At 32.7% G+C, this 18,431-nt stretch overlaps 1 protein-coding gene across 2 annotated transcripts in view; it reads left to right on the plus strand.

Moving 5' to 3' along the window:
* The window catches only part of LOC147078038 (E3 ubiquitin-protein ligase TRIM33-like), a 105,380-nt gene extending 87,598 nt beyond the window's left edge, over window positions 1-17,782 (plus strand). For both annotated transcript variants that reach the window (XM_085961140.1, XM_085961141.1), the window contains exons 12-19: window positions 862-1,098; window positions 10,127-10,317; window positions 10,982-11,089; window positions 13,361-13,499; window positions 14,078-14,246; window positions 15,708-15,891; window positions 16,070-16,222; window positions 16,731-17,782. In XM_085961140.1, coding sequence (XP_085817266.1) covers window positions 862-1,098; window positions 10,127-10,317; window positions 10,982-11,089; window positions 13,361-13,499; window positions 14,078-14,246; window positions 15,708-15,891; window positions 16,070-16,222; window positions 16,731-16,928 — 1,379 coding nt within the window. In that variant the 3' untranslated portion in view covers window positions 16,929-17,782. The remainder of the gene's footprint in view (window positions 1-861; window positions 1,099-10,126; window positions 10,318-10,981; window positions 11,090-13,360; window positions 13,500-14,077; window positions 14,247-15,707; window positions 15,892-16,069; window positions 16,223-16,730) is intronic.
* Window positions 17,783-18,431: the final 649 nt, after the last annotated feature.

Below are 18,431 nucleotides of genomic sequence, written 5' to 3' on the forward strand. Positions count from 1 at the left end.
AACGTGGTTTTGAAACTGGTTGCCAGCTAACATAACGCTAGTCAACTAATTGTCAGTTATTCAATTTCCATCTGTTGTTAAAAAAGATACTTGTATTTTAGACTAACAATTGTATAATTTTATGTGAGTAAATAAATTGAGTCCCAGGTTCGAATCCTGGTCTGGCAAATACACATTGTTTTTTAATCTGTGTTTGGAGTCGTGACTATGGACCTAATAGGTTGAGTAAGTGGGTAACATCCATTTCTCTTTAAAAACAAAATCTGTTAATACATACCTCATGAAACCATATGATCGTATTAGGATTGAATATGGTCAAAAGAAAAAAAAAATTTACACATTAAATAACATTTTGTCTTTCAACTGGCTCACGCTCTTCGTCAAAATAACATATCCAATGGACAATTCTTAACCTAACGGAAGCAAAAAAAGGACCTCTGGCCTACTATCTCTCTTGCAGTCGATTTCATTACCACAGTTAATCGACATTGGGGATTCGAGAAGTGAATTAGTTATGTGTTATTATGACAACATTGTAATATTTGGATAATGTATTTTTGGTTGGGGCTTCATCTGCTCGTGTGCTCCAATGGAGTAACCACCATTTCTCACACCATAATTTATGTTCTTATAATCGTTTTGGTCCTCTTCCATTTTTTTCTCTTTTGTCTTTTATGCCGGATTTTTCATGTTGCATTATTAAGAACTCCAGTCTGAAGCATCACAGTTCTAAATAATCGCTACTTAGTATTTTTGTTGACCATAAATTAAAACGTGTGTACTTATCTCCTATAGATGAGATGTGGTAGAAACATGGGGACCGTTGGAAAAAATTCAATGAATCATTTACATTTTATGCAGGAGCCTCCCCTTACGGGCAGTCCCCGACACAAGGAGTGTACGGGCAGCGGGTGGGAGCAGCGCGGCCTCCCCCCGCCCCCGCCGCCAGCCCTCAAGCCATCCACCACCAGCAGCAACAGCATCAATTGCAACAGCAGCAACTATATCAGCTACAGCAGCAACAGTTGCAACAGCAGCAGCAACAGCAGCACGCCGCGGCTGCTGCCAAATGGCACATCCCGCAGCACGCAGTCAATGGTGATGAATCCATGTCATGATATTACCGACATCACCTCTCCATCTCACCCTCTAACATTTTCATTATTATTCGTGCATGCTTCGCTTCACAATCCTTGGTGGCGGATACTATATACCATTGCATTCATACTCTTTTCGCATTAACAGTTTCATTTTTCACCTTCTGCTTAACCATCGTCCTTCACAAAGTTTAGTCGTGTACGTTTTAAAACTAACATCCACCTTAGAATGTAAACAGCAAAATATCTCTGTCCGTATGATACAAATGATGACATCGCATTTACCTTCACCTTATAACTTCATTCAAACAATAGTACAAGTATGAGTTTAAGAAATACCATAATAAAATTTATTGCTAAACAAATTTAAAAGGAGAAAAAATGGACCAACAGCCAGATTTAATTTTGTAGTAAATTTGACACATTATAACTGCTATAACATTTTTTATTATATGTTTAATTTCTATATTTTTTTATATTGTGTAGTTATTGAAACATTTAAATTTATAATTTTTTTTTTTTAATATGTAATTTATAGGGTTTTAAGAAATAACTAAAAATAAAATAATAATTTTTTACCAATAACAAGCGGTGCCAATTTGATGCCGATAGTCTTCAATGGGTTAAGGATAAAGCGTACACACATAAACAAATATATAATAACTGTTTAAAAATCATTTGCATACATTTGTATAAAAACATATAAAATCTAAACCCTACTACAAATTACTTATTTATTTGAAACTTTACGCATGTCCCTGCATACATTGCTATCAAATTAAATGTTGTTTGAATAGAACACATCGTTAGAATTTGCAAGCTTTAATCAAAACAATACTGTACCAAACCACCTGTTGCTTGTTTGTTACTGCATTTGAAAGTGTGTTCTCTATTCATGGATACAAACTTATTTGTTTACGGGCGGGTGTGTGATCGGTCTGCATTAAGTTTAAAAAAAAAACAGTAAATGGAAAACATGACTTTGTGCATTTGTGTCATGGCGAAGGTGTACATTTGTATATAATATGTATGCAAATGTGCACTAGGCATAACTAACACTATTATAACTTCTTTAACCTCACTGTTTCAATTATTATAATATAATATAGCGGATCTAAATTCCGTCCGATGAAAGGTGATGTTCACAATTTTATTAATTCCTAATCATAAAAAAAATCCTCACAATAATATTATGCTATTGCTGCCAGTTAATTAAGACATTCGCAGACACAATGTCTATAAATGTCGTATTCTGTGAGATGTGATATGACAGGACGTCCATTGACGTCCTCTACTGTGGAACGGAATACGACACGACGTTTATAGAAGTCGTATTTTGGATTAAAACAATATGTTCCCTGTGTCACAGTACATATTTCCATTATATAATGTTGTATCTTAAGACTTCATTTCTATACACGTATCTAAATCGAAAAGTTAGAAAAAGTAAGTAAAATAATATTCTTAATACAATAATTTCAATGTGTCACATCACCAACATGTGTCTGCGAATGTGTTAAGCATGTGACAACACTAAAGATTTGTAAATATTGGATATATAATGGGATTATTATTCATTTTCATACAAATAAAGAGGTTTTCAATTAAATTTTCACTTGCATGTCATCATAATACAGTAAAACACTATTAATTCGAAATCAACAGGACAGAAAGTCGAAAAAATTTGAATTACGAAATACAAAATGTATAGCGAAAAAACAGTAAAACTTGGAAAAAAGTTTTTTTTTCCAAATTCGCGATAAATAGATTTTGTAAATTTTCGCGAATATATTCGTATTAACGGGGTTTTACTGTATTATGTAAATAGTCGTGTCAAAAAAGTCAGAACTACTTTTGATGATGTTTCATATTTTAGATGTTATTGAGAGACTGAAAAGTGTGCTGTGCTTAGAAAATAATTCAAATATCATTAACCATAAGGGAAGATATATTATATCAAAATAATGGCATCTTACACATTGACAAGTATAACTTGAAGTGTGGTGGTTTGGAGAGCTAATAGCTCGCAATACTCGCATCATGACTCCAGCACCAACAATGTGCTTCTTGTTGAATTTTATATTATTATTCCCAGTAAGGAATAGTTAACACAATCACAATTTACCCAGTATACTGTGTAGGACTACATATATCCATTATATTTTAAGTTAGCTGTACGCATATTATGTTGTCGAGTTACAGTTAAATAACGCTAAGCGTGCTTTACATAATATAATTCTGACCACAGTCTTATTTTGTAATTAAGCATTCATTATAGTCTTATGGCTAAATACACAAGTGGACTCGGCTACTCCATAAGACATTTAGAAATTCATGAATCTCTTTTTATTACAATTCATAGTGATTATCTAACGTTTTATTGAAGTTTATTTGGCTTTTTCTTAAAGCCAATTGACAGTCCCTTGTTGATGGTTGGTAGCATTATACATTATTAAGTAGAAAGACATTTCAGGTTTCGTATATTTTCATTTTTTGTTTATGTTCCCAATCAGAGCAATTGTGATAAATTTAAATCTTATCGCCAGGTCAAATTCATGTCGTTTTTTTTCATACAATGTGCGTTTAAATCCGACCCAATAACATGTGTAGGTGTATGGCTGACAACCAATTCTCATAAAATGTGCATCGAGACTAGGGATTGCAATACCGAATAAAAATATCTATACCGGTATTTCGGTGTTTCCTATTGAATACCGGTATTCGTGAAATATATGGTAATAATATAATACGTACATATTATATGTAAACCTTTAAAAATAGGTAAAGGTAAGATACGGTGGACATGTTGATGTTTACAAATACTTGGTAGTTGAATGATTGGCACTTAGATATGTATGTACTCTACTGATTATTCCACCTAATGTTTTATTTGTTTATTGCACTTTTTACACTTACACGTCAAATGGAAAAGGAAGTAAACCAGACATCACATAACCCGACAAAAACTTTACAGTCCTGTTTAACCTTTTATATATATACATTTTGGAATACATTTTATTTCCACTTTCAATACCGAATATATCGTTATTGTCTGATTTTTATTCGGTATCGAAAAATACTGAAAATCCGGTTTTGAAATACCAATATTGCAATCCCTAATCGAGACACCCTTGGAGCAGAAATAGTGATTTATCTCCGTTTTAGTAAATTCAAACTATCTGCGGGTCTATTCTATACACAAGCCTGCTTTCGGTCTGCTACGGCAGCTAAATAGGGTAGGAAAGTATCGAATAATTAACACTTATTGTAACAATTACAATAAGTTAACCGTCTGAACTGTCGAAAACTATCTGTCTCGGTCTAAAATTTATCACATCCAAGAAAGGTGCTGTTATAACATAGTACTTATTGTAACAATTATAACAAAATTATTGTAATTGTCACAATAAGTGTTAATAATTCGATACTTTCCTACCCTATTTAGCTGCCGTAGCGGACCGAAAGCAGCCTTGTGTATAGAATAGACCCGCTGGGTTAATTCTGATAATTCTGTTTTAATAATATGCAATTATTTAGTTATAAGTGGGGGGGGGGGGGGGGGGTATTTAATATATTACAAATTATCTTTTACACATTACAGTGATTATTGTAGTAATTTTTCTCTATTTGTTTTAAACATTATTATTTTCTACTGCCTTAATTCGGTTTATGAAAATTAATTGGCCCATAGAGAGATTCGATTTATCTATTTGTTCATAGTTATTATTAATGTCTACAATATCTTGTATATAACATAATTATAATTTACATACATTGTACACATCAAATTAATGTCTCATCTAATAATTATTGTTACAAATAACCCTGGCGCTTCACTACATGGTTTTGCCACAACAACGTCATGGTAGCGTAACATGTAATAAATAAACTGATAAGTTTGAAATTCTTCGATTTAAGGAAACATCGGTGAGTATAAATATTGAAGTGAGTGACCATAGTTACCCCGATTCATGAATTACCATACCTTAAAGTGCATTTTTTACCTGCCTGATGTTTGGACAACGATAGACTATTGTTAGCTTTTATGTTGATTTTATAGGTTTACGGATCTCAGTATAATGACTACATACTATACTAATGGAGTAAGTTAAAATAATGTAAAAAAGTAGATCAACAATGGTGGCGCACTTTGTTTCCTTGATATTAATACTTTGAATTGAAATTAATTAATCAGTGGCGTAAATGGCGTATCATGGTGTAAAAATCACGTAGTGTAGCGTCCCCCTTCATGTAAACTGTATTTGATTTAAATATTACTTTAAAACAGATGGCTGTACACATAATGTGTTTCGTGTTCTTTTAATTTTGGGCAGAAGGTAACGCGCTATTGTTTAAATTTTATGTAGATTTAACATCAAATCTAGTTATTTATGTTCTCATTATTCGATTAAATGCCTCATAAATTATTTACATGATTGACATCTAATTTTTGACTAAAATGGGATTTACGAGGATTACATGCTAGTGAGAATTGGATGAATAGACAGAATTATTGACAGCTTCTTATATATAAGATAAGTTGTTTAAAAAGTAATCAGTACGCAAATGTTTTTTAAGGATTGTGATACATAACAGTATTATGTGCGTCAAAGGGTCTTTATTTATAGTTATTTTAATAATATGTATGGTGGTTAATAAAGTAGTAAGTATGACTTTGGTTTGTATACTTCTAAAATTTAATCGTTTGGTATATTGAGTGGGTTAATTTTCATCAATCTGTAACACAATTTTTGAAATAATAAATAGAATACCTTTGGAAGGATGAGTTTAAAAAAAGCCACTTCTGGAAAATTTTATATTGCAGGAAGACAGCATGGTTAGAAAAAAAATGCTTTCTTTTCTTGGAAAATCAAAAGTTACCCAAAAAGGAACTTTAAAAATTAAACACCCCCCCTGCTTTAGCTGATGTATACAAACAGTGAAGATCATTTTTCACATAATGATTTTGATTACGTCATAATATTGTAAATATCAATTTGTCTCAGTTGTAGTATGTAATATAATAAGTAACGCACTACAGTATGTGAAAAAAGTTTTGATGTAGATATGTATTACAGCTGTTTACAAAAGGGCTGCCATAATTTGAAACATTCGTCAATCCAGCCTAACTGAATTACGTATCGTCTGCAATTTTCTACAAACATGTATATCAAAAAACACAACTTTTCAGGAGAGGCAAATAACAACTTTATTCTCTCAGTTTTTAATTTAGAAATAAATTTTCTTCTATGAAATATCCATTTAGTATATTTACACATATTTTCATGAAAAAAAATGTTAATTTTCTCCAATTTATCGCACTATACTTTCGACTGATCAGTCATATTGTTGGAGATACGAGAATGCGTTGCAACTTTACTGTGAATATTACTGCAGCAAACACGTATCTTGACTTTCGAGAAAAAGCTTCAGTACAATCATCTGTCGGAGTTCAGTATTCTGTATACTTACAAACACGTAATTCAAGATACGAGTTTATAATATTTATAAAAGTCTTTTATTGTGATACGAGTTTTTGTTATTGCTTAAATATATTATGTTGTAAAGTATGTTTTGAGATACGTGTTAGTGGAATATGTGCGTATTCAAATTCTGAATTCATTACATCAAACAATTCAAAACTGACAAAAATTAAAATACGTGTTTGTAGAAAATTAGCGACGATATGTTACTTTGCTAACAAAGGGTGTTACTCTTTCAATGTGGCGTTTCTTCACAATTTTTTTGAAAAAACTATTCTGTTTAACCATGACTGTTACATTAAAACTCATTTGCTAAAATTGATTTCGCTGCAAATGGTCTTAATTTTCTGTAGCGGCCAGAGACTTCTTTTTAAAACAGTATTAAAATATATATTTATCTCAATAACCTAAATATTCTTTTTATTATGTAAATAGATTTAATGATTAGCTTTAAAATGATAATATTATTTTGTTTAAAAATATTTGTGTTATCCTTGAAGGATTAAATTTATAGCCTTAAGGCTTTTTTTGTTCTTGTAAATATTTATATTTTTGTTTAAAATATATGTTCTGTTTTTTTTTTTGTACTCTTTTGTTTAATATTACCTCTTCTTTCCAAAATCCTAAAGCTGCGGATAGATATGAGCTAACTATCAAATAAAACACTGAGTAGTATTTTTGTCACACCATGTAAAAACATCATCTTGTAAACCTTGTAAATCCAAAACACCATTTTAAATGGAGTTTTGTAGTTTAAAAAATAAAAATATAATAAACTGTACAATATAATGATTCTTGATATTTACATGGTTGCCAGATTTTTCCATTGTACTGACACGATTGACGAGGTTTTTGAGTATTGATTATTTAAAAATGTTACACATTGGTAGATATTTGCTATATCCTAATGAATTTATGAGCTGTACCTAGATATTTCTTAAAAAGTTCAATTCTTTTTCGCGAGAGTTATATTACACTTTTCAGCTCATCTCATCCGCACTCTAATATATGTAGTGGTGCCCCTTAAAACTACGAATCGGTGATTGTTAATATTGGTGACTATATACTTATGACATAGAAGAAATCTTTAATTATTATCTCGAGCACATGATCTGTGTAGAAAGGGCGAGCGATATCTTTGTCACTCTATTGTTATGTTATCCACCAATAATTCAAACAGTCAGCGAGTTATAGTTTGATGGTATCTCACACGGGTGAACCAAAACTTTGATTGAAACATTTTCTTACAAAAAATATACAAATATTTTTTAATGAAAGAACTGTTTCACTGAAATTATGGTACATTAATAATAGGTTCGAATCTCTCAAGGGCTAAATTTAAATGGTTAATAAGCGATTAAATTAAACAAATCAATGTCCAATAATCAAAATTGTATACTTTGGTGTGATGTGTAAATTGTATGTTTGTTTTGCTGGTTTGTTTGGTAAGGGTTAGAAACTTAATTTATTTTGTGTGGGTTTGAATTTTAAGCACATTTCGAATTTATGTTTTACACATTCATCCGAATTTTCATATTTTTTTCCAATCCCCTCATAACCTTTCTTAATTGGCTTTTTGCATCCCAGTCTAGCTTTTCACTTCAGTAATAGACTATTAACAAGAATTCCATTAATTTATTAACCCTAACTTCTGTTTCACCTCAATATATCCCATCCCTGGTCCAACTGTGAGAATCTGATCTATTATTGATATACCAATATTTCATTTTTAACTATAGATGTTGCACAATTCAATGGGTTAATCGTAGCACAATTAAGCATTCTCAATATTGGGAAGCAGTTAAAATATTATATTATACTTTATAATAACACAGTGATTGGAGATAGCAAATACATCACAAAATATGCAACAAAAAAAATCAAAATAAATCTTTCATCGATGTGCCACTTTTATACATCTAGGATGGAAAATATGACATGTAACATTATCATCTACGAAGATCTACATTCTGCCAGGAAAGTGGAAATTGTGATCCTTGATAAAATGTGAGTATGGACAACTACACATCCGTTCTTTAACATCAAGATAAATTCTATTTGATACAAGTTTTTTGCCACCTTGGTTCACCTTTCAGCATCTTCAGGCACTATGCACACCCACTGATGGCAAATGTATAGCCGACACATGATTATATGTAGTCACTTCACACTTATATTAAACTAACAAAATATATTGTGAAAATATATTATTCCTAAGTAAAGAATTCACCCAGGTTTTGGAAACCTGAACTGTTGGAAATATTACACTTTAAAATACTTAAAAAACACTAAACAAACATAAAAATAATATTAGACATGGAAAGTGTCAAGGTATTGGAACATTAACTCTCAATATCTTTCGATAACCAAGGCACTTTGATATTGACTCATTACTTAGTTGGCTACACATCATTACATATCAATCATAAAGCCGAATACGCATTCAATATTTATGAACCATGGAAGCAGAAAGCATCAATATTTTTCATGATCAGTTATCTGGGATGTATGAATTTGGAGAACATGTAAACATAACACTACATCAAATTCATAAGATATAATCTAATAAATGAAACATCTCAATTTATAACACTTTGAGAAGACATGTCAACTAAATTATTTATGGAGATTTGGAGATCACCATGGTTAACTAAGTTCTATTAGGTAAGCTATTTTTAACATTTTGCTACAATTTATATTCACATGAGATTTGATAAAATGATGAAACGTTTTCATTCTTTGTGTTACAACACATGAAACAGAAAATAGTTAAAAACAAGTGAATGAAACAAGCCCGTTCATATTTTGATTTACAAACTATTTAATTAATTTGTAAATGCTATCTAAAATACACTGCTGAAGATTACTGTCATTGACAGGAAACTCAAATATTATTAATCAGTGATTGTGTTAAAGGTATTTTCTAAACCTTCTCTATTCACTTACTATTGGTTTTCCTTTTTCGATCCTTTCACCCTATGCCCAACATTAATTTTACCAGCCCAATTTTTGTAGTGTTTGTAATGCAATTTTAAGACCCACAGTTACAGGTTTTGGATTAGTGGATGATTCTGGATAAATAATAATACCTACTTTTTGGTTAATTGTAGGTATTATTCTTGAATAGTCCTGGAATGAGTGAGAGGCATGATTATGTCTATGAGTTTTATACTTATTGATAATGGTGGTACAACCAAAAAACCTGCGTATTTATAAACAGACCTGTAGAATTTAATTTAGGTATCTAATAGTGATAAAAATTGTGTTGCGTTATTTAGAGTTTTTATTATCATCAATGTAATTTATATAAAATTCACTACATCGCATTTAGTATGTATTGGTAAATGAAAGTGGGCATACATCATGTTCAGTCCTTTCCAGTCGATATGACAGATTTTTACCAAAATATATCAATTTGTCAGGATGAAAGTATACCCACCTTTAAAATAAAAATTTCTGCAGATCAATCAATTAGGCTAATTTTTTAATAAGACCGTAGACAGCTTAGAGTCTTAAATGAAGTAATTATGTTGTTACACATTGCAGGTCTTTATAATGGCCCCGGTGACCCTCCAGGATACGGATCCCACCAGCAACAGCAGTCTCTGGGCGGCGCCAACTCGCAGGACTCCTCTTTCAAGATCACAATTAGGCAACCAATTGGCGGAGGAGGCCGACAACCTCCCGCTGCCACGGTCACATCCACCAATCCAAAGACTCCTAGCCCTAATGCACATGTAAGTTCATTTTACATTTTAGACAAGATGCGCTAGAAGACATGAGAGGGGCTTAAGGGGAATAGGACTCAGAAGGGGGCAAGAATATTACATGAGATCATTTAATGTTATTGATTTTCCATCAGTGCATATGTGAAATTTTATGTTAAGTACCTACTTATATATAAATAAAATGTTTTATTTAAATGATTTTTCTGCAATATGCCATTTTATGTGTTTGTAAGTGCTGATACATTGTGAATAAATGTTGCATTTAACTTATTTTTTCCCAGTATGTCATTTTATGTGTTTTTAAGTGGCGATAGAATGTGCTTGTGCAAGAATCATTGCATGATATTCTTCATTTAAAATTTATTTTCAATATGTATATCATTTTTTACTCACTTTTTACAGGGTGGATGAAATACATATTCTTATTATAAATATTTACATTTATGATCTAATTAATCCTTGGATGAGTGGAATACGTAATTTAAATATACATATTCTTTTTAATACCACAACAGTAGTGTGGTGAAACAGTAATGTAGCAATCAAACACCCGGGCTTTGAGAAATTAAACCCAAAGGTCCTGGATGAGAATCAATGCCTTACGCACTGGACTAAGAAAGCCATATATTTAAATGGGCAATTACTTATATTTTGTCACCATTTCCTTTCTCAGGGCATGAACGCAACTGATGCTGCATCTCACAGCTTGGATAAGCTTTGCCAGGAGTCAGTGAATGATCTTATGGCCACCATAGCCAAATTGGATAGTAACGGGGTACAGGTGATTTACAACCACACTTTTCATCCACCCCCTTAGTCAATCATCCCCCGCAATAAAGAATATCTCTTGCCTTCCTCCCATTCCAATGTTTACCTTTTGATCATAACAAATTTACATTTCTTGATTTATACCCAATTCTGAATAGAAAGTTATATGCTTTTGTAGAAATATAGTTTGAATGTTTAATTTATCATGAACAATTTTTAAAAACAGGTGAAATAGAAATTTATAATATAACTAATAATATTTTTATATAAATTGATTTTAAACAAAAACATTTCTCCAGAAGAAAGGGTCTAAATAAATGAAAGTGATCCTTAAAAAGACAACTTATAACAGCCTGTGAAATCATTGTTTAGAATATTTATATAAACAACCATAAAATCGCATATCGACTGCTTAATCCGCAAACCAGCTAACTGCACTTTTGACCAAAAAATGGGATTTTGATGGCATTTTGTTATAAAGTATGTTTTCTATGCTCACACAAAATTTATAACTCCTAATCCACCTATAAATAAATGCATTATCGTTCTTCACACAAAACACCCAACTGCAGGTGCCAAATTTCTAATATCGTGAATGGTACAACACTGCTCTTTGTATAATTTTTCTTTATGTAAAAAAGGGAAGCTAAAATATTGTATTAAGTCGTTTATTTGTAAAAAAAAAAAATCTACACATGTATTTTTGGAATTGTTATATTCCGCTCGATAGTTAAATTATTAAGTTTTTTCTCCTTCCTGTGGGTCTATTCTATGCTTATCGACCGCTAAAGTGATAAAGTGATAAATATTATCAAACTTAGGGTAGGTTTGTATCAAAATATTAGCACTTATTGTAACAATTACACGAAGCTGGTTTTTATTGTTGCAATAAGTGCAATATTTTAACAGCAGCAAGATAGGTGCTGTTAAAATATAGCACTTATTGCAACAATAAAATCCAACTTCGTGTAATTGTTACAATAAGTGCTAATATTTTGATACAAAGCTACCCTAAGTTTGATACTATTTATCAATTTAGTGTTCGATATGTATAGAATAGACCCACTGAACAACTTGCCGAAGTGGAGTTGGCCAGTTTGCAGATTAAGCAGTCGATATGTCATACATCTATAATAATGAAACATCAAAGGCCACATTATTATAACAGTCTATGAAGCGGTTATAAAAAAAATTATAGCTGCTATTTTTCAATGCACCGCACTTACAGAATATTAACTTTACTATGGGTACCAATTCAAACACTCTAAAAACATTGCAGAATCGGTATCAAGTATTGTAACAGTGGTGGCGAACCCACTAGAGGTGATTTTGCATGGCACGCATTTGAAGACAGAAAAAATACCTCTAATAATAATAAATGACAGATCGCATTGTTTAAAAAATAGTATTTAATAACACTTCAAGAAGAAGCATTACGTTTAATGTAAATATAAAATTGCATAGGTCGGTTTTTAGGCTTTATGCGTCATATTATTGCACTAACTACATCAGAGAACTCGCGCTGCGAACCTTTGATTTTGATAGATTTACATTGCTTCAGACCACTGTAGCGAGAGAATGCCTCATCTGATCAGAGCAATTTGTGTTTAAAAAATCAAACTAAGTAATACAGTAACAAACAATTTCATTACTACCCACAAAAATGGCTGTACCAAATAAGAAACAAAAATTTGGTGGAGCTATGGGTCTATTCTATGCTTATCGACCGCTAAAGTGATAAAGTGAAAAATATTATCAAACTTAGGGTAGGTTTGTATCAAAATATTAGCACTTATTGTAACAATTACACGAAGCCGGTTTTTATTGTTGCAATAAGTGCTATATTTTAACAGCACCTATCTTGCTGCTGTTAAAATATCGCACTTATTGCAACAATAAAAACCGGCTTTGTGTAATTGTTACAATAAGTGCTAATATTTTGATACAAACCTACCCTAAGTTTGATAATATTTATCAATTTAGTGTTCGATAAGTATAGAATAGACCCACTAATAGGTAGCAGTAATTCTAACAGACAGTTTCAAAATTGGTTGACCAAAATGTATGGCGTCATTGAAAAAACTAAAAAACTATATGTGTGCTATGTTCTATGAGTGGTATCTACAAAATCATCATTTTTAAATAGAATTCTTAAAAACTATTTTTCCTCTTGAAAAACTGCTTGGCATGTCAGACAGTCGAAAAATAATTTTGGGAAGTTTTGGCACGTGTACGTAAAAAGGTTCACAAACCCTGGCATAGAATATAATGAATGCCATTGCAGGTCCTGGCGGAAAGCGGCGCGGGCGGTCCGGGGGGTGGGGGAGCTGGAGCAGGGACGTCTCCGCACGTGCACAGCAGTACCGACATTGTTACGCCGCCTCCGCTCGCCTCGCACTTGGCACATGCTGGTCTCGTCGGAGGTAGGCATCCTAAATGACATGAATCTTCCTTCATAATATCCAAACTTCTTTGTAAAAAATCACAGCACTTGATTATATCATGTAAAAGTACATAAATGTGTTTTACAAATTTTTCAGATGCATATTACAAAAATAATAAAATTACAAAAACACAACTTAAAAAGTCTATGCTTCCACTCAAAAAAGACTATTGCAAAGAATATTAGAAATTTATGTTAAAAATTGTACCAACAGTGTTGTATATAAGCCGTGCAGGTTTCATCAATATTGGTCTCAATAGTTTTTGAGTTAGAACTGAACTTTAAGACAGACAGTGATATGCACTGCAATTTTATTACAGGTTCAGGTTTGCGTTGAGATGGTTTTGTTGTGATAACATTAATGTTACATGTGTGCACGTCATCTGTATGCAGAAATCTGCTATCGGAGGCGTGACTATAAGATGGTCATTAGCGCACTCTAATGAGACGCACCTTGAATTTAGTAATTTGGACTTAGTGACATTAAACAACTGTCATTTTTAGCTGTCTTTTTTCGGTGCATTACATTCCAAATGTCATGTTCATTTTGATGTCCAGGCAAGCAATCGAACAATGCAGTGACAGCGGTAGCGGAGGGAGGCGTGGCGGACCCCAATGACGACTGGTGCGCAGTGTGCATGGACGGGGGCGAGCTCATGTGCTGTGACAAGTGCCCCAAGGTCTTCCACCAGTACTGCCACATACCCACCATTGATAAACTGCCAGAGTGAGTACATGTAGTATTTTCACATTTCGGTACTGTGATGACAAAGTGGTTTTTGATTCAGTTTTTGTCTTAGATTTTTTGTATGAAATGTTCCTATGTAATAATTTATTTTTGGTATATTATGTGACAAAAGATTATACATAATACAGTCGAACTTGGTTATTACGATCACGGACATAGCGAGATCACGGACATAGCGAGATCTCGGATGTAATGAGGAAACATTCGTTGACATTTTAGTTTATGATTTTCTCCATACATTTATTCACTTTTATAACGAGCTACTTATCGGATATACCGAGCAAAAATATCGTCAAAAATTTTCTTAAAACTGTTAATGTGTCGATCGTTTAAAAACATTTCGACCCTTAGCAATAAAATCCGACCGGACAGGATGCCACCGGGATGGGAGTGTCTAAGTACCTAATAATTGGTGTTTTCGCCGACAAAATTGAAAAAGTATCCACACATAATATTTTCATGTAAAAAATCCAAGCTGAAGTCAGTAGGTACCTACCAGCGTTCATTATAATAAACAACTTCTTTTGTAGTTTATGAATGCCATGCTTGTTTCGGGGAAAAATTCTAATTGTGTATTTTTGTTTGAATTGTGTGACTTTTTGTATTATGTGACCGCTCATTTAAAAATACCTATTCTTTGATATAACGAGCAAATTCAGTCGGTCCCATCTTCCTTGTAATAACCAAGTTTGACTATATCTATATCTAGCTGTAACTAGAGTTGGGTTTCGGGAATTCTTGAGAAATTTTCGTGATTTTCATTCCCGAATCTCGAGAATTGAAATTTTTAACATTTCGGGAAATCCCAGATCTCGAGAATCTTTCCTCGGGATTCGGGATTTCTTTATTATCAAATATTAATTGAAAAACTGATTTTTTATATGAAAAAAGTGGACAGAAAACACAAAACGTTCAAAGACTGATCGGGGCATTTAACACAATTAAGCCAACATCGACTCAAAATGAATGCAATTTTTGCAACATCAGGAAAATTTTGTCTCGATGTCGATTGTCAGATGCAGCGATTGATAGTCTGTGTTTTTTGAAACTCTATTTTAATAAGTAAAGTCTTGAATTATTTTTGTTTTCCTACTTCTATTTTGTTTGTCTTATTACATAAATACAAAAAATCATATTTTTTTGGAATTTGTCTGTTTTTACTCTGATTTTAGGATTTTTACAGGTTTTTTTTAAACTTCCCGATATCTCGAGAATTCTTTTCTAGAAAACCCGAATCTCGAGAATTCAAAATTTCATTATTTCGTGAAATCCCGAATCTCGAGATTGAGATTTTCTCGGGAAATACCCAACTCTAGCTGTAACTGCTATTTCACCAATATGAGAAAAGATATGTTTATATACCGATAAAAAATGTAATATCATTAGTGTAATTGCAAAACAACGAATGAACCATTTTATTATGTAATATATTTTTTTCAGTTTATCCGAGAGCTGGCAGTGTTTGCTGTGTGTAAACTTTGCGGACATTCCTGAAGTCGGTCAGGGCGAGAAGAGAACGGCTGGTCTTACAACACGACAGCAGAAAGTGATCGAAAGAATAGTCTTGGAATTGTACTGCCAGTATGAAATCAGTCTTGCATTTAGAGAACCAGTCTCATTAGAGGTATACATTATTTATGTGCATTGTGGCAATTCAGCATTGAATTAGAAAAGAAACTTTAAATAATTCTCATAAGAAACATAAATAATAAACATTTGTTCATTCTCCCTTTCTGTTTCAATATTAACGCAGAATATTTTATTCTTATGGTGCCTATGACACATCTATTATTGTTTTTCAGAATACAGACTACCACACGAAAATTCGTCAGCCTATGTCACTGGACACCATCCGCTTAAAATTGCAGCCTGGAAATGGAAATCAATACACCGATGTTTCTTATCTCATCGCTGACTGCAGACTAATGTTCAGGAATGCATACTCCTATAATCCGGTTAGCATTATAGCTTTTTTTATCAAAGGTTTACCTCAAATATAGAACAAAAGTGTTTCTATAGGTTCGTATCATTCAACCTGAATTGAACGAATCAAATGGCACCGTTGGATTTGGAACCCTTTGGTAGAATGTCCACGGAAACGCTTTTCTGACGTTGACAGATCGTCATTAGTCTATGAACCGTCCGAATCGGTTTGACGTTTCATGTCAAACCATTTCTGATGGTCCGAGAACGGTTTGATTTTCAATGATACACTGAACCAAACGTCAAATCTCAAACCATTTCCGGTGTATTTTTTACTCATACAATTTGTATGTATATTGTCTATGGTTTAGTTTGATTTGTTTGATTCAGGTTGAATGATACGAACCTTATACAATATAAATTATGTTGCTAGTGTAAAATATGTGGATCAAGTATAATTTATTGTTTATAGTTGAACATTATTATAAAATCATCCGTTTTAAGTATAATCATTCGAGGATTGTGCTCTTTTACACACAGGTCGATTCCGAGATTTATAAAAACGCCAAGCGTCTTGAAGAATTCTTCGATCAACAATTGGAGAAATGGTTGCCGGAGTACGCATACTGCAATCCGTCGATATCGCCAGCCGATCAGCACGCTACCAAAAGAAGCAAATCGGGCGGGTCGGCGCAGCAGTCTCTCGTCATGCAATCGCCTTCCGCTATGATGGAATGACGGCCGGCCGAGACGAAGGCTGCCAACCTATCCGCTTGACAACTCCAAGAGTCCCACCAGGCGCCCGCTGCCCTCTCCCGGCAGAGCATGATGATCAAGGTGGCCCCGCCCATCCTCGATGCTATCCTCAGCTCTTATATGTCGCACCATGGATATTAATTGAGGGCTTTGATATGCTAATGTAACATCATATATGTATCATACGATAATACGTCATTTGGAAAATGAACGTGACACGTATAATCGGATCATCTTAATGAAATTTGCAGATCATCATAGACGATTGTAATTTTGACAAACTAACTGCATGTAGCGATGGAACCGTTCCATCAGTCATCAGCCAGGAATAATATTATGTTTTCTATGAACTAATAACATGAATTAAATGTTTTTGAATATTAGAATATATTATAATAATCTCATGTCAACAGATTCACTAATATGATGCATATTGCGCTATAACATGAAATAATCCTAAGTATCAAAATTGTTTTATGAACTTTAATCCTGATTTTTATTTATAAATGTACTATGAATGAACTGTTTTAAGCGGTTAAATAATTACGATTGATCTTTGCATTGAACAAAATTTATGTAAATATGAAAGTATTCTGAACAATTTCATTTAAAATTATTTTGAATAATGAAACACCCATAAGATTAGCATAATTGTCGGATGGCTTGTATTGACTTTTGCAAAATGCATTACAAGACATTTTAATAATGTTATAAAATACTTAAATAAATGAAAACTTATCCATTGTTAGTTTTATTGTGATTATTGTTGTGTAATAAAAAATAATATAGTAATTATTATTGGCGATGCATAAAATGAACCTGTTTTATAATATTACAAAAATCTCAGTTGTAAAGGGTTATCAAATTAGTACTATAGATTTTAAAAGTCTGCCATATTTCTTTTCTGATTCCCACCAAAATTGACATTTTTTTGTTCAGTATTGTTTGACAAATCATCATGGAAAGATACACAGTTGTACATTGTATACAATATGTTAGAATTAGGGCTTTGGAGAAACTTTAAACAGACCCATTATTTCATGAAAAAATTGTCTCCAGCGATGAAGCTCATTTTTGGTTAAATGGCTTCGTAAATAAGCACAATTGTCGCATTTGGAGTAATGAAAACCCACATGCTATTCTTGAAACACCTTTACATCCACAAAACATAACAATTTGGTGTGGTTTATGGTCTGGAGGTGTAATTGGTCTGTATTTTTTTGAAAACGAAAATGTCAATGCAGTTGCTGTCAGTAGAGAACACAACAGAAACATGATAACTGATTTTTTCTGACATGAATTAGATGATTTTGATCTGGATGATATGTGCTTCCAATAAGATGGTGCAACATGCCATACAGCTCCTGACACAATCAATTTATTGAGAGAAAAGTTCAGTGATTGTGTAATCTCAAAAATTCCAATGGGAACTGGCTACCAAAATCATGCGATATAACTCCATTGGACGTTTTCTCTGGGTTTATG

Source organism: Rhyacophila brunnea, unplaced genomic scaffold (assembly GCF_057557595.1).
Source record: "Rhyacophila brunnea isolate RB1 unplaced genomic scaffold, BYU_Rbru_1.0 scaffold_12, whole genome shotgun sequence".
NCBI classification, from domain to species: Eukaryota; Metazoa; Arthropoda; class Insecta; order Trichoptera; family Rhyacophilidae; genus Rhyacophila; species Rhyacophila brunnea.